Raw genomic sequence first — 26,317 nt, 5'->3', positions numbered from 1 at the left:
GGCGGTTGAGATGACTATGAGCCATCACATTGTTCCTTTTGGAACTAGATTCTATCTTTTAACTATTTGATATTTAATTGATCCAATGGATCTCATAATTGAGATTAACTACATTTTAGATTGTGTGGCACGTATACAGGAACTAGATTTAACTTTGATAATTTCGTCAGAATACATAACATATTCATAAAATTGTGTCATATATTTGTATTTTTTAAATTTTTGGTTACTTTTCCAAATGTTTTTATGGGCCCAGGTACAATCGAACCAGTCTAATCCAGACTGGTTGACCTGCCGAATCAAAACTAGTGGATGATCGGTTCAACCCATTGGTCCTTGTTTTTAAACACTCATTTGAGGTGTAATATGGATTTGGTGGATACAGGCTCGGTTCTAGAGCACTCTCCCTTTTTTTCTTTTCTGCCCTTCTTCTGTCCGATCCCGCTAATGATCCGAAAGCAGCCTTACATAGAAATTTGTTTATATTTTAGCTTTTGAAGTGTGGTGGTGGGGACTTTCCTTTTTACCCATCCGGATCACTCTAAATTTGCAATCCATAAGAAAAAAAAAAAAAAAGATTTAAATAGGGGTTTACTGGGTTAGGATTTAAGGGGAACCTAACATTATATAAGTTTAAAAAAAAAAAATTGTAGTCATAGCGGTTGAACCGGGTTGGGACCCATACCTTCCCGAAGTTGTTTCGGTCCTAGCCAATTCCTAGTCCAAGATCGGTTATTCCCAGTCCATAACGCTAGTTTCATAAGTCTCCCATCTTACTTGGAATGGGTTGAGTCAGAATGGAATTGGAAGGCTTGCATTTCTAGGAAGAAAAACTTTGAAGTCACCCAAGCATCTTGTTGTCTTTTTCTTTTTTTTAAAAAAAAAAAGAAATTATTTTATTGAATGTAGCCCGATCCGACTCGAGAATTGGTCCAAGAGAATTGGAATCGGACACTGGGCCCAGATTCCAATTTTCAAAACACCGTTGGCGCATAGATGGCCACATGACAATTCGGTATCGTTGCTTTAATGGCACAAGAGTAAAGCACTCACATGGTTTTGAAATTAATGGAGGAAAGGTGGTTGAGTAAGGTATACTGGGAGTTAGGACACCTCTGGCGATTCTTTCATTGAGGAGAATGGAGACAAAGGGACATTTAATATGTCTCTAAAAAGTGGATCTGATACTCTAAATAACTGTGTCTACAAATAATGGAATACACATACGTACACACAAACAGATAAACTCTGCAAAAAATCGAACACACATGACATGCACATGGACTATGGGTCCATTGATTGTCCAATCTCAACTGCTGTGTGGGCTCCTTCATCGTCTTTGTTACGAAAAACAAGTGGTTGTTTTTCTTCTGCTAAAAGTTCATCAGTTTTTTGAAAATTAAAGTAGATGAACAAGACACCCCAAATAAGCCTGGTTGACATCTGACAATTGGGTGGATCACTTATCAGAAGAGGTTCCCAACGACCGATAAGAGTGCTCTTCTGCTAAAAGTTCATCAGTTGTTTGAGAATTAAAGTAGATAAACAAGACACCCCAAATAACCCTGGTTGACAATTGGGTGGATCGCTTATCAAAAGAGGTTCCCAACGACCGATAAGAGTGCAAAAATGCCGTTCTCACGAGTGCAGTAACTGTTTACCATAGAAGCCAAATATCAAAGATCACGACTATCTCTTCATGAGATGTGTTTGGCGGAAGGAATCAAACTTGAAATGTAGTGTTGCTAATTGTCAGCTGCTAGCCACTCGAGTCCAAACTCTATTCTTAAGCATATGTAGCCTATTAATCGATTGATTCCGAAAGAAGTACTATCACAAGACTCCAAATTGAGACCCTCTCTCCCTACTGTAATTTGAGTCATAGAGCAAGAACAAAAGTTACTAGCGAAGGAAAGATATCACCATTCCACTCAAGACGTACTATGGGAGATGAAATGGAAAATTTGAAATAGCATGAGATGAAATAATAAAACATAATACTTGAAAATTGGGAAATACAAATTCCCAATTGCCTCTAATGTGATACAGCATATGTAATGAGATCACAATGTATATAGAGAAACGCAGAGAGATTTGACCTTTGTGAGTAATTGTACAACACAAGGTCCATCTCAACTACATACCCGCTTAATCCGCAGCTGCATAGCTTGCCAAACAGTTGAAGGTGGACGGAGTGTAGGAGACACAAGTCCTAGCATAAATAGGAATTGGGTTGGGGTTTGGTTCGTTATCATTTTGTTGGGTTTATGTGGTCTTTGAAGGCCTTATGAGTGCTTGTAAAATGAAATGATATAGTGGAACATGAACTCAGTGGGAATGTGGTCCCTCGTGGACCATACTAAGCAAACGATGTTTGTTGATACTAGACTGTGCATGACGTTCTAAGTCAGCCGGTTGGGAAAAGCCCATGTTACCTGGGCATAAAAAACAAACCGATAAGGGTTATAATGGGTTAGCCCTTGATAAAGTCAGAGAATATGCCCGGATGAGTGAGCCGAGGGACTATGTGACCCTTATGTATGATGGTGGCCTACAAAGATGTGGCCAAAGCCTCATTCATGTGCCATCACACGACATGCATATCGATAGATTGTTTGGGAAAGCCAGAAATCCACCTTTTAGGGTGAAGCATATGCATGTGCGAGAGATACCTCTATGAAGCTGTGGAATGAAATGATATAGTGGAACATGAACTCAGTGGGAGTGTGGTCCCTCGTAGACCATACTAAGCAAACGATGTTTGTTGATACCAAACTGTACTTGATGATCTAGGCCAGTCAGTTGGGAAAAACCCATGTTACATGGGCATAAATAACAAACCGAGAAGGGTTCTAATGGGTTAGCCCTTGATGAAGTCGGAGAATATGCTCGGATGAGCGAGCCGAGGGACTGTGTGACCATTGTGTGTGATGGTGGCCTACAAAGACGGGGCCAAAGGTCATCCATGCGCCATCACACGACATGTATATCGATAGATTGTTCAGAAAAGCCAGAAATCCACCTTTTAGGGTGAAGCGTATGCATGTGCGAGAGAAACCCTTATGCATAATAGGAGCTGTGGTCGCATCAAGTTTAGGTGACATTAACTAGTCTCTAGGGGAGGACTGCGACCCCTTGGCTCATTCATTGGACTTTGGTGATCCGCTAATGAGCCCCTGCTTGAACTGTGAGTCATGAGAAACACGTGGTAGGTCTGATAAAGCAAGTGTGGTCTGTAGTCCACAGTTGAAGGTGGAGTGCCCCATGATTATTGATTCCTAAACTATATGGATCTTTTTCCCATCAAATTAATTTAATTACGTTTGTTTTATGATGAAATTTATTTTAAAATTATTATTTGAATTTTTATGAACCTCATGAATATTTTATTTATAATTTTTGGATTTATAAAATTAAAGATATTGATTTTACAATGGTTTAAATATTCAAATAATATTCTAAATTTTTTTATTAATTTTAAATATATAAAAATATCATGGGGGCCCATTGTATACATGGGCCCACCATATTTCTAGAAGGTGGGGCTATGAGTGCCTCCCTTGGGTGGCATGCCCCACCTTTATTCTCTTTCTCAATTTTTTGTGATATGACATGTGACCATATGGTTGGAAGATATTGACTAAATATTTACTTGATATATCTTTGAAATATTTTGTAGAAAGATTGAGTAGACTTGTGCTATTTTATGGTATACACAATATTTTGATTAGATTTAATTTATTTAATTTCTATTGATGATAAAATGGTTTAGGAAAGGGGGATAATGGTTCGTACACCTTCCATCTGATGACCCATTTATGGAATGGATGGCTCAAATCTCTCACCCCACAAATCACCCAAGATCAATGGTTCATATTCAATCTTACAAGAAAGGCAAGCCAATAAAAACACTAAGAAATCCTAATCTTATTCAAAGCCTATAAAAAGAGATTGTCTCTACCCAAAAATCTCTACACTTTATCTCTTTACCTAATTTCCATGTTTCTCTCTCTCTTAAGAAAGGTTTCGCTCTCTCATAAAAGCCAAAGGAGGTACGCACCACGCTCTCATCTTTAATCTCTCTATCCCACATTGTGAAAGAACCTAAGGGTTTAGGTTATAGAGTTTTTCTTTCTCTTATCTCTCAACTATGGATTTATGGCCAAGGGTTTTAGGGTTTAGCAAAAAGATAATCCATCTCTCTCAAACTAGGTTGCTAAGAGAATTCACCTGGGGTTTGAATTTGTGATCAAAGGGGTTCATGTTCTATTAGTATGGCTTGGCCTAAACTTGCTTTCCCAGTTGAGATTGAAGGTTGATCATTGATCCCGCGTTATCGGATGGTGGTGACTCGGTATGGGATATAATAAATCCGGTTGAGGTAATCTCCAACACTCTTCATTTTGTTTCTTGCAATCTTATCTTTTTCTCAACCATAATGCATAGTTATTCCAATGACATCAAGTTGTTAAAATCTTGGTTTTATTGTTATGTTGATTTTATTTTGAAATTTATCTTATTATAATAAAGACCGCCTGTAAGTTATCTTTTATCATCTTTTGCTAAAAGAAATGGGTGAAAAAAAAAAAAAAAAAAAAATGTATTCTCTGATAAAAGATCACATAGGTATTTCTTTCACAGTTGACATTTATCCGTGCTACATCTCAAGTTTGATTCCTACCAGTTAACTACCGGGAAAAATAAAAGAAAGTGCCAGCATAAATTGCCTTCATATTTAACCAACAAGTTTGAATATAGCAAATATGGCATGTTTACATGTGTTTAGATGGGTCACATTCCTTGCTATGATCTTAATGAGGCAATGTAGCATTGATGCGTCTTAAATTAGCACATGCAATCATGCTTTGTGGGCTAAATTTCAAACTTAAAAAGAAAGCATTTGCTTTGTAACTTTAGGCGTGGATAGACCACATTCGGAAATTTGGGCTATACGAGCCATTGTAGGCTCTTGCCGGAGTTGAGTACATTTACTCGCTTATGTTAGAGCTAAGAACGGGTCAGATTGGGTTTGGATTCACTAGGATCCAGGTTTGGATCTAAAAAAAACATGAGATTCGGATCCATATTTCATTGAATCTTTGGATTTGGATCTGGATTAAAAAAGTATACATGGGATTTGGATCCAGATCCATACCCTATTTGATCTAAAAAAATTATTTTATATATTATTCTTTATCTATAAAATAATATATATAAATAATATATAATAAAAATACTACATAACATATATATATATATATAAAATTTTAATAATTGGGTTAGATCTAGATCGGATCCACCTACACATGTAGAGCCCAACCAAATTACTATTCAGATCCCAATTATAGATTCGGATTCGACACATCATATCTAAATCTTGGATCCATATCTGGATCTGGATAGTGCTCTAAATTTGGGTACATTTAAGCAAGAAAATGGATAAATCATATAAGATTTCCCCAAAATGAGTAAAATCTATTACCATGACTGTGAAATCCATTACACACTCAACAACTAATTTAACTATCACGTATGGCTCCCAAAAAAACCTCTATCTCCTGCCATTCTCCCTGTCGTGTCATTCATTCTCGTGCCATTCTTCCTCTCTCATGCCCACATCCCTTTTCTACTTCCTCCTTCTAATGTCCGCTAGTAAGTGTTTGCATTTCTACACTCGCATGTTCACCTCCATTTCTACACTCTCCCGTACACATCCATTTCTACATCTCTCTATCCAAAGGGTTCTACCTCTCTAAATCTTAAAAAAAAAAAAACCGACGAAGATAAATTCTAATGATTACTAACACGTTTAAAAAAAAGAAAAAGAAGATAAATTATAATGATTACTAACGCGCTCCTGCACACATCCATTTCTACATCCCTATCCAAAGGGTTGTAGCTCTCTAAATAAAAAAAAGAAAAAAAGATAAATTTCAACGATTACTAAATATTTTGAAAAAAAAAAGGATTTTTTTTGGGATTATGTTTAGATCGGGACAAACCGCTTGTAAGTGTTTGCACATCCTGGATATCTATTTCTACACTCTCCTATTCACCTCCATTTCTACATTCTCCTGCACATCTCCATTTCTACACTATTTCGCTTTGATCGAGACAAAAAATTATAAGTTATATTTTATTTAAATTATAATGATTACTCTTTTGGAAAAAAAAAAGATTTTTTGGGATTAAGGTTAGATACAGATAAAGAAGTGATAAAGTACTTATAATATATTAGCTGTATTTTTTTAATTTCACATTGGCCTCTTCTAATATCTTAATCTAATTTTTAAAATACTTTACCATTTCACAATAATTATTTTTAAAAATACATCATCATTTACTATTTAAACTACAAATTAACGATATTTAAAAGTTCTAACTAAAATAGTTTGCTCAATGTTTATGACCAATATTAATTCACACTATTAAGTTATTATTCTTTGAGGCATGACAAGCATGGTATAGTCATGCTATCTATACATGTATTTCAATATTAAATAGGAATGTCTATAAAGAGACCATTTTTTTTGTAAATGGAGGTCACAATCATTCTCAAATATTAGATGTCACATCGGATGGCTTGAGGTGAATCATGAAGTGAATTTTTTTTTGAAATTTTGTATTTATTCAATGACACCAATTTAAAGGACAAAAATGATTGTGCGTACAAAAGATAAATGATCTCTTTGTAGACAATTCCATAATAAATCACTATATCCAGTATGAGCAATGTAAGACCCAATGTATTTCCAAGGTTGCATCTAAATACTATTAACAATATATTGACATATATTGTATTAAGCTAGTAATATATTTTATAGACACAATATTTCCAGATATCACCCCTTAGTATATTTATTTTAGGCTCATGGAGACTATATATTATCTTAACTCTCTATATTTTTAAGGTTGGTTGCTAGATTAAGCATCTCCAAAATTTGGGTCCTAAATATATCGCTAGATAGGGTTTTACCGGAACGAAAATCAATTATATGCTCTTGTGGGATCATGAATCTTTCGGAAATAAAATTGTTTGGTGTGGCCAAGCCTGCACTTGTTACTATACGGTCCGGAGATCTACACCTTCCACCAAAACAAAGTCCCTTAAGTAATAGTCGTCCAAAGGAAAAGTAAAATCAACGGTTTAAATATTTTCTCTAAAAAAATCATTTCTAATTTTAAAAATTTATTTATTTTTTATAGATTAATAATCTCCATGTTAAAGATTATATATTACATAAAAATTAGGATCAAATTTTATTTCAAAAATAAATTATTAAGGGGCCTGTATTTCTACATGTGAGTCTGTAGCCCGCATGCTATTAGTGTCCGAATATAAATCGAAGAGTAGAGGCAAATTATAGTGGTGTCCAATTTTTTATTTTTTTGGAGACAGCCTAAAGTTAATAGATTTATACATGTGAGTGGGGTCATACCAGTTAATAATTTTATATGCAAAAAAGGTTTCTTTCTAATAAGAAAGGAAAAAGTTTATATAAGGTCGCAACCATAAAATGTAGAATTACAGATGCACCCCAAAAATCCATTGAAAAAAGTTGTTTTAATGTTGAAAAACATTGTAATTGATCATCACGACATTGAGATGTATACAAATGAAAAAAAAACAAGATTTTGAATCCTAGAAATAGTGCATTTTACAATATATTATCAAGACCATCCAATTTCAAGATTTTCATATGTTCATAAATCTACTTGATTTTAACCATTTTTGGATTTTAAAATTTTATAATTAATTATCAAAATTGGTTTAAAATAATCCTAAGAATGTTATGATAAAATTTGGAGGTACGTCTAAATTGGATTGTTTAAGGTTGCAACCTTATAGAAACCACACCCAACAAGAAAATGGAGCAAAGTTTTAGTTTTATGTGCAAAGAAGTTTTTTATTCATGAAAGAAGTGGGAGTTTAGGGGATTATATGTAATTGGGTAGAAAAGTATTTAGGGGTTCCCCATGGCTCAATATTTAGGGAAGAAAATTTCCACCTTGGTAGGATTATTTGTTCTTGATCCATATTCTTCCATGGTCCAGATTATTTGATCATTTTCCAATGGAGTAATTTCCGAAAAATAATGGTATGTAAGGTTGACCTCAAATAGTTAGAAAATTTTTTTGATGTTGATATGATACGAGGGATCGTTGATAAAACTTTATATATTTTGTTAAATGGTGCGTTGGTTAGCATAAGTCTACACCAATACGATAAAAAGCTAAAGTTGCATATCAAAATTTTATTTAAAGATGCAATTTTAGTGCCAGAAACTCTGATCGCTTGCAAAACCATTTCTATCAACTCCAAAAATAATGCATATTAGTTGGATATAAAGAACCACGTCCTACAATAACAATTTCTTTTTATAAAACTCACGTTTATGGGGAAAAAAAATTGTTGTTTGGCATACTTTTTCTAAAAGGAAAATTGTCTCATGCGGACTGGACCGCATTACTACATATGCGGTCCAAAAAGTGTAAAGCACCCATCTTAAAGATGAATGCGATGCAAGTAGGTGTTCCATCTAATAACAGTGGAAACTAAGGGTCCAAATGTTTTCTTACTAGAATTATTATTTTTGGGTTTTTTTTTTTTTTTTTTCATATTCATGATCTCCATGTTAGAGATTACATGTCTTTAAAAATTAAGCCTAAAAATCCATCTCAAAAATAGATCTATTAATAGCCACATTTCTACATATGCAGGCTTGCTGTGTAGAAACCAGGTCCTTTCTAAAATCTAGTTTATGATTAAATTAAGAGTAATGATCTTATAAGGCCCTCCCACACTCATATGTGTAGGACCCCAAATGATCATAATTAAATTTGACACAGATCTCTAGAATAGACAAGTCTCATACTCATGTGATAATTTTTTTAGAGATCTGTGCCAAATTTAATGGTGATCCTTTGAGGTCATACACACATGAGTATAAAAGAGTCTCATAGGAACGTTACTTTTAAATTAAACCCAACTAGATTTGGTTTTGGAGAACTTGGACAACTTTTTACTAATTTAAAAAGAAAATTACTAAAACCTCCTTTGACTATGCTTTCTATACATCCTCTCTACTGAATGATGTTAGGTAACTTTGCTTATCAAAAGTTTTCAACCATGACATCTCTCTACTTTGAAAAGGAGGCATCAGACTGAATTAGAATTTTCACCTAACCCTAGTTCAATTTTCTTTTTAGCCTAGATATCCCTAGTTTAGATAATTCCTGTCTAGTTCTTTTAGAAAATTATTGTAGCTTTGTAGCCTCTAATTTAGTTGCCTAGAAAATGGCACACGTGGTTAGATTTAAAACTCTCTCTCCTTTTTGTAGATGTCTAGCTCTCCCTTCATCATCATGGCAATGGTTTTGGATCGGACCCGTCCCTCGAGGGCTGGACCGAATCCGGTTTTGGGTATGGGTATGAAAATTGGACTTGACAGGTCGGATTGAGGTTCAAATCTTGAAATCAAATACTGTTCCGGTTTGGGTTCAGGTCCAAGGTCGGATTGAGGTTCAAATCTTGAAATCAAATACTGTTCCGGTTTGGGTTCAGGTCCAAGTCCAAATTTGATAAATACGGGTTCGGTCATGTCCGAATCTAAATCCCCGACCCAACCCTTTGCCACCCCTACTTCACCGGATCTCAAATTTCAAAAACATATCTTCCCTAATAAGCAGATTTTCTATTGAGAATTCACAGAAGTAGCCAGCCAGCTCCCATCATATTCACCCATTGAATCTCAATTATTCACCTCTACTATGTTCCGACAGGCGTATATTATGGACATACTCCCTTGGTAAAATCAAACTACATGTGAGATCTTTCATCTTGAAATTTTGCAAACCACTTAAAAATCATTAGATTGTTTTGAAAAAAATAAAATTTGAATTTTAAGTTTTCAGACATTTAGATCTCACTCCAAAAAATTAGACCAACTATATTCAATCTTGAGACAGTATTTTGTTTAAATACATAGAGAGTATAGTTTGGAAATCTTTTTTACCAAGCTCAATCTATGGATTGAAAATGTTATATCTCTGAAATTTTGGGTCTTATAATTACTCTTAGGCAGGGATTTACCCGTGGGAGTAAATACACAGTAGGCTCCCACGAGAGTATGAAATCTCTTGGATTTGTTGTTTGTAGCATATGCCTTCCAAGTGTTTCTAGAGCATAGAGTCCTAGGGAACTAGCGATTGCGGAACTAGGAATCGTCTTATCCAGATCTCATCCATGATCGTGTAGTTGACTAAATACGAATAATTGAATAATAACGACAAAGAAAAAAAAAAAAGTGTGGGAAACAAGGAGCATTTCGGCCGAGCCCGTATATATAGAAAAATGGATCTATTAATAAATCTATTTTTTAAATAAATTTTTTAACTTAAATTTTAAAGACATGCAATCTCTAATATGGAGATCATAAATATAAAAAAATAAGTAAATTTTAAAAACTCCAAATCATAATTCTAGTAATAAAACATTTGGACTGTTAGTTTCTACTGTTTTTAAATGGAACGCCGACTTGCATCCATCTTAAAGATAGATGCTTTATACGTTTTGGACTGCATATGTAGTCATGCGGTCCGGTCTGCATGAAACATTTTTTCGAGAAATAAATGAAAAAGTGCATAACCATAACAAAAGAAGATTTGTTTTTTACCTTAATTGCCGTAGTCTATGCAATTCGAAATATACTATTAGTGAATATTACAATTTGGGTTACAAGAGATATATCTTTATCTAAAGGGTTATGTTAGGGTACTTTTATGCATGGAGTATTTTTTAATGTACTCAATATTTTTGGATATTTGCTACTCTTGATTTATAATACAAAATTTTTCAAGTAAGATTATTTTTTGTCATTATGAGAGGTACAATAGCTATTTTTATAAAAAATCTAAAAAGTGTAGTTTGTGTACTTAAACTATCAAAATAAAGTGCACCTCCAAAGGTTATCATGATAAGCAATTATGGTGTCGAAATTCTTAAGATGGTATGTGAATCTATTTTTATCTTTAATTATAAAATTTTAATTCTAAAAATAGTTCAAATAAAACAGATCTATAAACACATGAAAATCTTGAAAATAGACGAACCAGATAATGTCGAGGTGTATAAATGGTCAATTAGATTTGTTTCAAACATAAAACTAACATTTTTAAAGGATTTTAGAGGTACACCTTAATTTTACATTTTAAGGTGTTTGTCATTGGAATTTTCTACCAAGAGAATATTTATTTTTTTTGCTAGGATGTAACAATTATTCTCACTCATTAAATATCAAATTGGATGGCTTAGGGTGTCCAATAAATATTTTTTTAAAACTTTATGTCAATTTAATAACAATCTTACAACTACCTATTTTTAAATTCAAAGGGCGACAATAATTGTCACATCTTTGTACAAAAAGTAGATAATATCTTTATATACAATCCGTTCAACTTTATCTAAACCTTTTCCTTATCTAAATATTGGCAAAACCTGCATTAATTTTTTCTTCTAGATTCTCACCCGACTAAACAACACTAATGATCAACTTCCTTATTATCACCGCCTAGAGAGTCTCCATCTAGAAATGGAAAATAAACCAACCCAAAACCTATAAAATGCCACTTTTTTTAGTAGACATGCACCTCTCTACATTTGATATTTCCATTATTTAGGAGGCCCTACCTCTCTCTAGAAGCCAAGTAATACATCAATTCCAATAAGGTGGCCCCAGATGGTGTCTCTTTAAGGTCTTGTTTGGAGGACATTGTTTTATGTAGACATTATTGAGACTTTGTCGAGGCTTTCAAAGAAATTTCTTTTTTTTTTATGGAGAATGGCGAGGGCAAATAGACCCTAGAGCCAGAAGGACACGGACAATGGCGTGAGAGAAAGAGAGAGGGTGTATGTATAATAGGTATTGAAATATATAATATTTTGATAAATTGACCTATATGTGAAGGAAAATTGTTTCATGTTGGACCATATTTATATATCTGAGTCCAGAAAGTATAAAGCATCTATTTTAAAGATGGAGGCAAGTAGGTGTTCTATCTAAAAACAATGGAAACTAACAGTCCAAATGTTTTCTTACTAGAATTATTATCTTTAATTTTTAAAATTTATTTATTCATTCATATTCATGATCTCCATGTTAGGGATTACATGTCCTTAAAAATTAAGTCTTGAAATCCATATAAAAAATAGATTTATTAAGAGGCATGCATTTCTACATATGCGAGCTTGGCCACATAGAAATCGGGTCCTAAAATTTCAAGTTATTTAGATTTATAAAAAAAAATTAAAATTAAAATACGAAATGAGGTCGTGACCGTCAGATCGGCCTATATTCAATCTGGGTTCATATGTTAATATGAGTTAGTGGGCTAATCTTAGCATTTTCCCTATATATATAAAAAAAAAATTAAAATTAAAATACGAAATGAGGTCGTGACCGTCAGATCGGCTTATATTCAATCTGGGTTCATATGTTGATATGAGTTAGTGGGCTAATCTTAGCGTTTTCCATATATATATATATATATGAAAAAGTCTTCCCAATGCCTATAGGCGAAAATGAATAATGATTTCGTCTACCCTCATCACCGTCCAAAGTTCATCGCACGATCACAATTACCAAGTAGTGTTTTATTTTTTATTTTTCTCTACAAATCGGAATGACCTGAAATTTAGATTATGTATACATCTTAGTTAGGCACACCCAATAAAAATATAAAAAAAATATTTCGCAAAAATAAATTGACCAAAATACCGCTGAAACTTTTCGGTGGTATTTTGGTCAAAATTTTTCATGTAAATTATGTTTTTGATATTTTTCGTATATTCACCTATTTTTTATGAACACACGCTCTAAATTTTAGGTCATTCCGATTTGTAGAAAAAAATAAAAAATGAAACACTATCAAACAATTGTGACCGTGCGATGAACTTTGGATAGTAATAAAGGTAGGCGAAATCACTGTTTATTTTCGCCTATAGGCGTTTTGTAGTATCTTCATATATATATATATATATATATATATATATATATATATATGGGAAAAATTTATATAGAGTCAAGGCTCTAAACAATCAAATTTAAGCCTACTTCAAATATTTCACTACAAGAGGTTTGTTTGATGCCCAAATATCTTCAAAATAATTATCTCGACATCAAGATGTATGGACATGAGAAAAAAATGGATTGCAAGTTTTGGAAATAGTGTACTTTGTAATACATTTTTGGGCCGTCAATTTTCAAGATTTTTCAAGTTTTCATAGATATGTTGATCTACACTATTTACGAAGCTTTAAACTTTATACATAAATATGAAAAAATATTTTAAGGCTATCAAAAAGATTTTCAATATTGATACCACCTTACTCGGCACTATTTGAAGGTAGGTTATAATTTGATTGTTTAGAGCCTAGGCTCTATAAAAACCGCACCATATATATAGAGAGAGAGAGAAAGAGAGAAAGAGAGAGAGAGAGAGGGGGAGGAAGATACTACAAAAACACCTATAGGCAAAAAATGAACAGTGATTTCACCTACGCTCATCACCATCCAAACTTCATCGTACGGTTACAATTGTCTGGTTAGTATTTCTATTTTCATTATTTTTTTATAAATCAGAATGATTTAAAATTTGGAACGCCTATTCATAAAAAATAGGCGAATCTGATAAACATATATAAAAAATAATTTACAAAATATAAGTTGATCAAAATACCCCCATAAAGTTTACAGGGATATTTTGGTCAATTTATATTTTGTGAATTATTTTTTTTCATATTTTTATTAGATGAGCCTCATTAAGATGTACATACGTTCCAAATTTCAGATCATTTTGATTTGTAGAAAAAAATAAAAATTGAAACACTATCGGACAACTGTGATGGTGCGATAAACTTTTGACAGTGATGTGCATAGACGAAATCACTATTTATTTTCGCTTATAGGCGTTGGGAAGACTTTTTCATATATATATATATATATAAAAGATGGGATTAACTCACTAGCTCATATGAACATATGAACCCAACGGCCCAGATTGAACTTAAGCCGATATGATGATCACAGATGTCTGGTAGTGCTTAAATTTTAGTTTGTTTTCTACAGATTCAAATCACTTGAAAATTTAGGTGTATGTTATTCTCATCAAGGCACACCTAATAAAAATATATAAAGAAAATTTATTCGTAAAAAGATAACCAAAATACCCCCCAAAGCTTTTCGGGGGTATTTTGATCAATTTATTTCATGTAAAATATTTTTTTGATATTTTTGGAAGATTCACCTATTTTTGATAAACACGCGGCTAAAATTTCAAATGATTTGGATTTGTAGAAAACAAAACTAAAATTCAAATACTATGCGACATTCGAGATCGTTAGATCGGCCCAGATTCAATATGAGATGTTGGGCTCATATGTTCATATGAGCTAGTGGGCTAATCCCATATTTTTCATATATATATATATATATATATATATATAGGAAAATTGTTTCATCTATACAACATATTCCAAAGGGAAAGGTTTCTATACTTTCCCTACAACATAGAAGATATTTGCTTCCCGTAACATGCAGCCGTCCAATTTTGATCAACTCACCGTTTGATCTTAGATCCGACGTCTCAAAGTATTTTATTTTTAGTTTTTTTATACAAATTGTATGAATATGAAATTTGGTATGTATCATCTTCTCATTGGGGCAGACTTATAAAAAATATTAAAAATAATTTTTTGATAAAATATAATGATCAAAATACCCCTTAAAACTAACTGTTCAAATGCTTTCTTAATAGAATTATAATTTATAATTTTTAAAAATTGTTTATTTTTTCATATTTATGATATTTATGTTCCATATTGCATGTCTTTAAAACTTAAGTCCAAAAATCCATCTCAAAAATAAATTTTTAAGAGGGGACTCATTTCCACATAGACTAATAGAAACCGTGTATTTATATATTTATAACATAATTTTTCCAATGATTTTTTTAAAAGTTTTTGTGAGGTGCTAGAACTGGACTTGATGCAGGTCATGGTTAGGTCCGGGTCGAAAACGGAAGTGAGGTCGACCCGCAACCCGACCTATTCGGACCCCTAAAGACCAGTGGCATAGTGGTAATTTCTGATCAGGTTGACTGTGCATAGTGTGAACGGTGAGGACCGAAGATGATGGGGAGAGTGATTTAGGAGGGGCCGGCCCCACACACATACTGTGAACCAAATCTTGCTGGACACTGCCGCCTGACCACGTGATCCCAACATCTCCACACACACTCTCTCTCTACGACCCCTCTCTCTCTCTCTAAGTAACCCACTCTCTCTCTCCTCTCATGCATGCACTCTCCTCATTACTGAATGACTAATCCTCTCTCTCTCTACAATCCACATCATCTCTCTCAACGCCAACTAATCAGCTCTCCCTACAACCCACATCATCTCTCTCTTATCCTCTCTTTCTCTCACATGACCAACTCTCTCTAGAACCCATGTCACTTCTCTCATCCTCTCTCTCTACAATACATGCGCTCTCTTAAGTATTCAGTCACTCTCTCATCCTTTCTCTCTCTGCACATGTACTCTCTCTCATCCCGTCTCTTCGGACATGCACTTTCTCTCTCATCCTACAAAAGCAAGCTCGAGCACCACTATTCTTCAAGACATGCACTCTCTCTCTCATCGAGTGCAGCCCGCAAAAGCAAGCTCAAAAAAGTACGCTTCTCTGTTTCTCTCTCATCAGGACAGGCACTTTCTCTCTCATCGATACAGAATACAGACATGGTGGATGCACCTCGAATCATCCAGTAAAAAGTGAGACGGTCTCAAGTAAGATTTGCTTTATGAAATTCAATTATATCTCTTTTATCCTGGGTTGTATCTTATTGCACACTGATTCATGTATTTGGGTCTTGGGATCAGGTGCCCTGATTTATCCAAAAAAAAACTGTTCTTTTTTTTTTTTTCTCTTTCCAATTTTTTTTGGCTGGGTACTTCTTGTGGATTAGGAATCTTGGTTACCTCTTTTTTTTTTCTCTTTCCAAAGTTTTTCGGCTGGGTATTTGTTCTGGATTAGGATTCTTGGTTGCCTCTTTTTTTTGGGAATCCTTGATCTTTTGGGTCTCTTTTTCTTTTTTGTTCTATTTCATTTTCTTTGATTGTATCAGCCTGTCTTATTTTTATTTTTTTGAATAAAGAAATCTGGAACACTCTGTTTTTTTCCTTTTTTTCATAATTTTTTTATTTAATCTGGGTTTATTAGATGGCATAATTGAGGTACAATAGATAGATATCATGCTGTTCTGTTTTTTCCTGGGGTTTTTCTGACGTTAAGAAGGTTTTACTGGTTTTGCTTAATCTGAGTTTTTTTTTTTTTTTCCCTTTTTTGTGCCACAACTTGAGTTACAGGATAAATTCTAGACCACGACAAAAAAATCATTCTCTTCTTTTCTGGGGGGGGGGGGGGAACGTTGGGGTGGGGGGAGGGTGAAATTTTTTGGTTATTATAACTTAATTTGAGTTTAACAATGTTTAATTGCTCTTTTTTCTCCAATTACAGGTTAAAAGATCACAAACTGTGGATCACTCTGTATCCCTTGAGAATTCCAAGGGAAATCCAAGTAATGATTAAGAGTTACCAGATGAGACCAAGTTGATGTTTTTATGGTTTCGTGTTGGAGCAGAGGAGATTTTATGTTAGGTCACCCCAGAAATGTCATATTGGATTATGTGTGCATGATATTGATGTAAAGGAGATATTTTTTTAGGGCTACCTTATTTGGTAATAGTAGAAGATTTATAGAACACCTTTTGGGTCAACCCAGAAGTTCATAGGGCACCCCTTTTGAATACTTTGAAAAAAAAATAGGGCACCATTTTTGTAAGAGTTCTGTAGGCCACCTGTTTACAGGGGAAATTGCTCTTTAGATCTCCTTATAAGGAAGAGGAGAAATTTTAGCCCAGAGAGAGAGAGAGGACACAATTTTGGGGTATAGAAGAACTTTTGAAGACACCCTTTTAGGAATCATGGTTCCAAAGCTTTGATGAATATGGGAACTCATTGCAAGACCATTGTTTGGTTTAGGAGAGACCTGAGAATTGAGGACAACCCTGCCTTAGCTCAAGCTGCTAGGGTAGGCTGTGTCCTACCAGTTTACATATGGTGCCCTAAAGAAGAAGGCCAATTCTACCCTGGTCGGGTTTCTCGATGGTGGCTTAAGCAGTCTCTTGTTCATTTGGATCAATCTCTAAGGTCTCTTGGGGCTCCCCTTTTGCTGATTAAAACTGAAGACACTCTTTCTGCCCTCTTAAGATGCATCAGTGCAATTGGTGCCACCCAAGTTGTCTATAACCATCTCTATGGTATTCATTTTATCTCTTTTATCTCTTACTTGTTAACATGCTTTTAATGATTAATTATTTTAATAGCAATGATTGAAACCTGGGCTAAGTTGTCTTGGACATAGCGAGTTACTCGGAATCACTCTGAGTAATAGGGTGCAACTTGGGCCACTTTTAAAAAATCGTATAAAATATATAAATTTGGGGAATCGCTTTATAAATATTATGTATGTAATTTGGACTTTGTCACAACGATTTGTGAGTTTTTCTTATAATACGCCCCATTCTACAATTTTCTCATTTTCAGATTTTTCTAAAGTATCTCCAACCATAAATCAATTTTTTCTAAATCCATGATTATATAATTTTTTAGCTTTTTTGGAATTTTTATGTTGCCCTTGGTTTTGGTTCAGTTTTACAATTTCTTATTTATTTTTAAACGATTTTTTAATTTTTTCACCCTGTACACTACTTGGCCGAGTCCCGAATTACTCACCTAGGGCCAGGGCTGAGTCCGATGCGCGAGTCAAATTAAAAAGCATTACTTAATAGTATGCTTACATATCATGTACTTTACGTTGTATGCTGGAAATATTGTTTGGATCATTTCTGTGATTCTCACGTCTGATGTTTAGGTTCATGAATATGGGTGTCATAGTCATGTTTTGATAATTTACAGAAAGTGAAATCACAGTAAAATTATGTTATGGCTACATCCAAATTCGTATTGAGTTACATATGTATGTTTCATTCTAGATGTATATATGTCTGCAATTATGTATGTATATATGTATGCATGCAGGAAAATATGTGTGCTGTTATATACAGTAAGGCATATATGTGTGCATGGAACTATGCACTCGTGTTGCATTGTACACTATGCATGCAACTAATTGTCATATTTACTGGGCATTTTTGGTGAATTTAGATCCAGTGTCTCTTGTCCGAGATCATTGCGTTAAACAGAAGCTAGTGGAGCAAGGGATTATTGTGCAGAGTCTTAATGGAGATTTGCTATATGAGCCTTGGGAGGTTTACGATGATGAGGGACTGGCTTTTACGACCTTTGATGAATATTGGAACAAGTGCATCAGCATGTCTGTTGAACCAGTCTGCCTTCTTCCTCCAAGGAGACTAGTCCCAGCCTCAGGTTGGTTCTATGGATGATAATGACAAAGAGTGAGAGAAAATTTGTTTATTTGCTTTAGTAAGTGTATACATACTCATTTTATGGCTCGTCATTGTACAAAATGCTCGTATTTTCTATTGGAACAAAAAAAACTCTTTGATTCATGGGATGACACAAGTACACACATCTATATATGTTTGCTATGAGAGGGAAGAATGGGAACATGAATCCTAGTTGAAAATTTCTACATCATAGCAAAGGCTTTGAACTTAGTTAATTAATAATCATATGTAATTATGGAAGATTCACATGCTGGCCTGGGGAAATATCTAAGATACTCAGTAAGCCAGCCATGAACTTGTTGGTCACTTCAAACCGGTATCATCTTCTTCTAGGAATTTCCACGAGGAAAGTTCTGCTCAAGCATACGATTTAGTACTGATGCAATGCATAGATTGCAAACAACCCAAAGATATAAGGGAGAATAATCAAGTACTCATTTTATTTAACTGTTTCTTAACAGAAAAAATGGTAGGCTGCACAATCGAGGAGCTGGGTCTTGAAAATGAATACGAGAAATCAAGCAATGCACTCCTTAGCCGAGCTTGGTCTCCTGGTTGGTGCCATGCTGACAAAGCACTCTCCGAGTTCATTTCGCAACGCCTCGAAGATTACTCAATGAACAGGCTCAAGGCCGAAGGCCTTGGAACCGCTCTCTTATCCCCTTACCTTCACTTTGGTGAACTAAGCATAAGAAAAGTCCTTCATAGTGTGAGAATGAAGCAACTATCCTGGGCTAGGGAGGGAAACTCAGATGCAGAAGAGAGCGTCAACCTCTTTCTAAGATCCATTGGCTTCCGGGAATATTCTCGCTATTTATGCTTCAATTTCCCGTTCACCCATGAAAAATCCTTGTTGGGTAACCTGAAGTTTTTTCCGTGGCGAACTGATCATTCTAATTTCAAGGCCTGGAGGCAAGGGAGAACTGGTTACCCCTTAGTAGATGCAGGTATGAGAGAGCTTTGGGCGACTGGCTGGTTACACAATAGAATCAGAGTGGTGGTTTCGAGCTTTTGTGTGAAGTTCCTTCAACTTCCATGGACATGGGGTATGAAGTATTTTTGGGACACTTTATTAGATGCTGATTTGGAGTGTGATATCCTTGGTTGGCAATATATATCAGGTAGTTTACCTGATGGTCATGAGCTAGATCGCCTCGATCATCCAGAGGTGCAGTCTATTTCTTCTAGTTTTCTAATTTCAATCAGTTCTTCAAATCAGTCTCGTTTCCATTCTTGCTGTTGTGTTGAGACATGATTGCAAATAACATTTAGGATGAAAACAGTTATTTTGTAAGGGAATTCATTGTCAAAACTTTCAGAATACAAAATTCTAAGTTCACCATTAGTATGGGGTGTGTGTGTGTGCGTGCACGCACACACAGACACACACACACACACACACACACACATATATATATATATAGAGAGAGAGTCCCTTGAGTAACCAGACATGTATGCTCCATTAATTTCTCAGTTGCAGTCGGTTCTTGAAGTTAGTCCTTTTCCCCTTTTCTCTTTTGTAGAAGTGCTTGCATAAAAAGTTTAATATCTATTTCTTTCTCATTAAATTTGTTCAATTTTTTGACTTGGCAATAGGATCAAGGCTACAAATTTGATCCAGAAGGTGAATACGTGAGACAATGGCTTCCCGAGCTTGCTCGAATGCCCACCGAATGGATTCATCACCCATGGGATGCTCCTGTGTCAGTTCTTAAAGCAGCTGGTGTAGAACTTGGTTTGAATTATCCGAACCCGATTGTCGAAATAGATTCTGCCAAAGAATGCTTGGCTCAATCTCTCTCTAAGATGTGGGAATTGGAGGCAGCCTCAAGAACCGCGAAAGCTAATGGTTCAGATGAAAATGTTGGGGACAATTTAAACAGCATTAATGAAATTCCCAATGTTCCAAGGGTTGTAATTAAGAAGAAAGAAGCTCCAGAAAGTTCTAGTTGGGATCAGAGAGTTCCCACTGTTCAAAGTATGCATAAACGAAATGGGGTCAATAATTTGGTGGGCGAGGATGTAAATAGAGTTAATCTGAGGAATCAGATTAATGGAGGTGAGGTGCTGAGCAGAAATGATGAAATGAGTTCAACAGCTGACTCTTCTTCTATTAGGAAGAGGAGCCTCAATGAAAGTTGTTTCAATGTCCCTTCTTCTAGTTTGCCTCAGAGTGGGTCATGGCTGAAAGGTATCGACATTGACGAGGTCTCGACTAGTAAGGTACTGGACTATTTAACTCACAAGTCTCTCTCTCTTACACAAAGATACAAACACATACGTGTGAATTCACACAAGAGACATATAGATGTGGATGGCTAAGCTGGGATCTGAAACTTGGAATTGACAATTGAGATTGTCTTCATGTCATTATACATTTCTTATAGACAACCTCTCTCCTTAGATGAACCAAATATCTCATTTTGGTTGAAAAATTTTGGATTGAAGCTATACATAATAACTAAAGTTTGCAGAGTATGAAGGCTTCGAAATTCAATGGGATTTTTGTGACTTGGTGATGTATGTTGTGAGCCCATAAGAATTTATTGAAGCTTATGAGAATAGCCTCTGTTCAGGTACTCAAGGTTAGAACATTTAACTCATCCCAAAAACATCTATCAAACCTCATAGAGGATTATCGGTAATAAAACCAATAGAGGATTAATGGTTTCAATTCTTCAGGTGATTTTTCTGGAACCTAGAATATTTTTGTCTCTGAACCCAAAAGAATTTACTGAAACTTATAGAGGACCATGGCTTCAAATTCACGAGTCAAGATATGAAATTTTGTTGTTCTTTAGAACATTTTAACACTGAACCCAAAGGAATCTATTAAAACTTGGGGGAGTATGATAGCTTCGGATTCCTGATTACAGAGATTTTTCATAAGCTTCAAAGTTAACTCTTAATTCAAAAGAAAGTGCTGGAACTGGCAGAGGATAACTTGAGTCAACAATGGAAGAAGAAACTACATTTGGATCATAATACTTATTTATTGGATTCAGTTTATAGAGGTATCAACTAGCTGAGTGAAGCTAAGCTTGGGCATGTTCAAGCTTGGCTTGCATGGGTGGAGGTCCAGTTCGAACCTGTGTTGAGCTCTGCTCAAGCTTGAACAGCCAAGCTTGAGCTTGGCTTGATTAAGGGAATGCCAGCTTGAACTTGTCTTGGCATGACTTCTTACTTACACAAGCCTATTAATGAGAATAATAACAAGGAGATTTATAATGTAATACTTGAATTTTATAATATAATATGTCGAGTTTTATATTTGAGGTATAACTTAATAAATATCTAAAGAAGTTAAACTAGCACAAACCTAGCTTCTCTTGTTTAGTAAATGAGCTAGCAGGCTCGACCTCACTTGTTGAGCCTGGATTATTGCTTAGGTTTGGCTGAAGGCATCGAGCTGAGCTGGCCTTGCAAGCTAGCTAGCTTGGCTTGTCGACTCCCCTATAAGTTTCATTAAGTTGTATCAGAGCTGAGTTAACAAGGCCTTAACCCCAACCGAATAATGCCTACTGATGCTTTTGTTCATTTTGAACTTCAGGGTGAAGAAGGGTTTGGTGCTCATATGAGACCGAATTGTTTAAGGCCATGCAAGAGGCCTGCTACATTTGACCATGAGACTTAACTCGAGGAATGCCTCGTATGTACATTATGTTTTCTGACAGTTTCATGTTTTGGTCATACAAATAACCTTTCTTGTTCACTTATGGTTATATGAGTAATAAGATGTCTTCTTTTCTGCTCTTGGATGGCATGGACTCCACCAGTGTTTAAAAGATTGCTGGGCCGACTCGGGACTCACCTGAGTCTGCCCAGGCCTGATCAGAAAGCGAGGTGATTCCAGACCGAAATTGCCTGATTCCCCCAATTTTTTCTTAGGTTTTACATTTTCATATAAAAAATTGACCAGTCTCCGACTTGGGCTCGCCAAGTCTGACTAGAGAGTCTTGTCCTTAGGCCCCTAGCAAGTTATAACCCAAGTCCGACTTTTTAAACATTCGACTTCACCATAGCCATAATGTCATCAGAATACTTAAAGAGCTTCATCCAGTGCCAATCTTCATGTAAACATGCATGTTTGTGATCACTTTGAGGTAAGCGCGCCCATTCATACATATCTATATGTGAAGATTTCTTGAAGGGGGGCAATTACCAGGCAATAGTGGGTCTGTTGCTTACTTGTTAACCTGATAACCTGATATTTTGTGGTTAATTTTCTTGTTTGTAAACTCTGAATAATTTGGTTTTGTCAACCCTTTCTACCCCAAATGGTGTCTACTTGGGAACAATAATGGAAGTCATTTTCATTTTTAAAAATCTCACAAGAATACCGCAAGCTTCCAAGAAAATTATCCCTGATTTTGCGAAATTTTCTGCTTTTTCAATTTTCACTGTAATCTTTCGAAAAAAAATATATTGTTTAATGTAATCTGACAAGAATAAGATAAGTTATAAACTATTAAAATTTATGAAATAGTAGTTAACAAAAAATGTTTAGAAACTAACTTCAAAAAATTATAGTTAGTTATATATACTATTTTTTCTCTTTCCCATTTTATTTAGTTCTGTCTTTCATTATTTATTTGGTGTTCTCTTATTTCTTTCCTTATGTAATATTTACCTGTAGCTTTCTCTACAAGAACCAATTTTATTTAGTTCTGTCTTTCATTATTTATTTGGGGTTCTCATATTTCTTTCCTTTTGTAATATTTACCTGTAGCTTTCTCTACAAGAACCAACTCTCTGTTAATATCTTGAAGGCTTATTTTATAGAGATTTTTGAGAACAAGGGTTGTTACCATGCTTCATAAAGGACTGGCAAGTCTTAACCCACTTGTAGGGGGTAAAGATTTGTCCCAGCGATTTGAAACTTGCCTAGGTTAACTTGGACTCGTGAGGCGAGTTTTGTCCGAGTTGGTTGTACACTATTTTTATGTTTATTGGGCAAGTTTTTTATGCTTTTTCTACAGCATAGAAGTTCTATCTTCTTTTTTATCTAACCCACCATTCTGAATGGAGGGTTAAGATGGCCCCAATCATAATGTCACGTCTCTACATTATTTTATTTTTATTTTTTTTTTTTTATATACTATTTTGATACCAAATTTTGGACGTCTATTTTTCTATTAAACTCGTACTAGTGAAAAAAATAAAAAAAAGTATTTTTAATAAAATAAAACTAAATACCTCTTAAAAGTTCAAGGGTTATTTTGATTATTATATTTTATCGAACAATTATTTTTAATATTTTTTATAGGTGCACCTTCAATAAGATGGCATGTACCAAATTTCATCTTCATACAATTTGTATAAAAAAAAACTAAAAAAAAATACTTTGAGATGTCGGATCTAAGATCAAACGATGAGTGGCTCTCTTGATCAAAATTGAATGGTTGGATGGTAGGAGGATAGAACTTTATACTGTAAGGAAAGTATAGAAACCTTTCCTTATATTAAAGCCTCTGAGGGAGACGATAACCAACATACCTATATGCGCCTTAATGATAAAGTGCGGCTCTTTTACTATATATAATTTAATTCTATCTTCATTTTCCTAAAAAGAAAAGAAAAAAATGAGATGGACTCGGCGAGTTACTCGAACACACAGGGAGTAAATCACATCGGCTAGGGCTTGAGTACATTGGCCGAGGCGATTTTTTGAACCATGATTTCTCCATAATGAGTCACAATTTCTCAAAAAAGGGGAAAAAAGAAGAAAAAGGAAAAACAAAAGAAGAAAAACGTGCACATACAAAAACAGGTAGGGCCCAAGCTTTGCCTTGTTTAGTAAAGGATTTGAACTCAAATAAATGATGAGCTTTTCTCATAGACGAGAACCTAAGTAATTGAGGCCCCATTCCATTTGCTCTGTTTATTGCTTGGCCCAAGGGAAAAAAGAAAAAAAAGGAAACTCAAGACATGTAATATGGAGTATTTATGATTTTTAGTAAATGTTGAAATATAGAAGACACGATACTCATGTTGGGCACTTTAAAAATTAAAAAATTTCTAATCGATTTTTCTTAAAAGCACATAATAATAAAAACATTTGTTGCCACTTAATATCCCATTTTGATTGTTTAGAGCCTCGGCTCTAAACAAACCACACCCTTCTTTAAGTGGCCACATAAGGTATTATGTCTTAAAAGCTCAACATAGACATCGGCATATATATATATATATAAAAACTTAAAATGTTAGTATTGGGTTAGCAATTTTTGTAACCGTTAGCCGTTTTTGAAAGGAGTTAGTTTAGTAGGAATGGAAACTTAAAATGTTAATATTGGGTTAGCAATTTTTGTAACCGTTAGCAGTTTCGAAAGGAGTTAAGTTTAGTAGGAATGGGAACTAAAACCAGTAGTAGAGAGAGAGCTTGTGATATCATTGGAAACAAATGTGGTCACAAAAGCTTTCTCTATCATAAAAATCATTTAGTTATCTTACATGGGATGGCACCGGATCAGTGTTCGCAAAATCGAATCGGAATGGTTAACTGGATATGGGCCTGGAAGCGGTTTAACCAGCCGATCCAATTGATCTATCCGGGCAAGTCCTGGACGGTCAAAAAAGAGTTGACAAAAAAGAAAAAAAAATCTACTAAAATATGAAAAACATATAAAGAATGATTAAAACAAAATACATTCAAATGAAATTGAAAATTAATGAAAAAAATGGATTTTAAACTATTTATATTTTTCAAGAGTTATTTTTTTAATTTTTTAAAAAAGATGGGAAAATATAAAAGTGAATATTAATGACCAAAACATTTTTTAATCTTTACCATAATGTAAATAATATTTAAAAGTATATTACAAATCAAATTATTTATTTTTGAGAATTTATATATATTTTTTATTTTTTTTTTAAAATACTGCTTGATCACCCTAACCGCTCAAAATCTAAGAGGGCGGTTGGCGGGTAGATCGGCCAACAATGCACCAGATTCGATGTACTGGTCATCTATGAGAAAGTTACATCCTTAATTTACGCGTCATTTGAAAATGTATTATCAGATGAGCACGTATAATATGCTCCGGCAGGAGTATATTTTGTATCTACTCCCTCCCTCAAAACGCCTATCTAGGATTATTATTTTTTGATATAAATGTTTTATAACCACATGAAAATTACTGGATGATTATTTTCAATAATAAAGAAATCGAATTTGAGTCATGTGACACTTAGATGTATCCCTTCAAAACTTGGATGGTCTCTATTTAATCTTGAAGCATTACGTTTTTTCTATTTTGGAATTTTGTTTTACGGAGAGCAGTGTGTAGAGATTATATCTCTCCAAAATTTGAAAACTAAAGAGTACTCTGCATGTATTTTGCCCAAGGGAATTAATGGATACTATATACCCTGAGGGATAATGGAATCTGTCAGGTTATCTAATAGTGCGTTGTTTGTATAGAGCCAAGGCTCTAAACAATCCAAGTGCAACACACCTTCAAATAGTTTGAAGTAATGTGGTTTCAATACTGAAAATCTTTGTGATAGCTTTAAAAGATATATTCATTTTTAAATATAAAATTTAAAACTTAGAAAATAATATAGATCGAGCCGAACTATGAAAACTTGAAATCCATTATTTTCTCATATCATGTCCATGCATCTTGATGTCGAGATAATCATGTCCTCTAAACAATCAAATTGCCCACCTCAAAAAATTTACTAACTTAAAATTGACAGATAGCACCATATCTAGGAGAATCACAGGGAAAGAGAGACTAGAACCCAGGTTCTAGATTTTAAAATTTT

The 26,317-nt window shown here is 34.5% G+C and overlaps 1 protein-coding gene across 5 annotated transcripts; it reads left to right on the top strand.

Annotated features, from left to right (window-relative positions):
* The first annotated feature begins 15,588 nt into the window (after positions 1-15,588).
* CRY2 (cryptochrome 2) lies at positions 15,589-22,300 on the top strand. Of its 5 annotated transcripts, none has more exons than XM_088872080.1 (6): positions 15,589-15,829; positions 16,575-17,377; positions 18,285-18,506; positions 19,009-19,715; positions 20,144-20,770; positions 22,098-22,300. In XM_088872080.1, the coding sequence occupies exons 2-6, from the start codon at positions 17,059-17,061 to the stop codon at positions 22,179-22,181; spliced, it is 1,959 nt and encodes a 652-aa protein (XP_088728206.1). In that variant the 5' UTR covers positions 15,589-15,829; positions 16,575-17,058; the 3' UTR covers positions 22,182-22,300. The 5 variants fall into 5 exon arrangements, with proteins under 5 accessions (XP_088728206.1, XP_006846831.2, XP_020524346.1 ...); XM_006846768.4 differs by having other exon boundaries at positions 15,589-15,844; XM_020668687.2 differs by having other exon boundaries at positions 15,589-15,844; positions 21,937-22,300.
* Positions 22,301-26,317: the final 4,017 nt, after the last annotated feature.

Source organism: Amborella trichopoda, chromosome 7 (assembly GCF_054954075.1).
Source record: "Amborella trichopoda isolate Santa Cruz 75 chromosome 7, AtrichopodaSantaCruz75HAP2 v2.0, whole genome shotgun sequence".
NCBI classification, from domain to species: Eukaryota; Viridiplantae; Streptophyta; class Magnoliopsida; order Amborellales; family Amborellaceae; genus Amborella; species Amborella trichopoda.
Note: the sequence above shows the minus strand (reverse complement) of the source record. Positions and strands in the feature narration are given on the sequence as shown.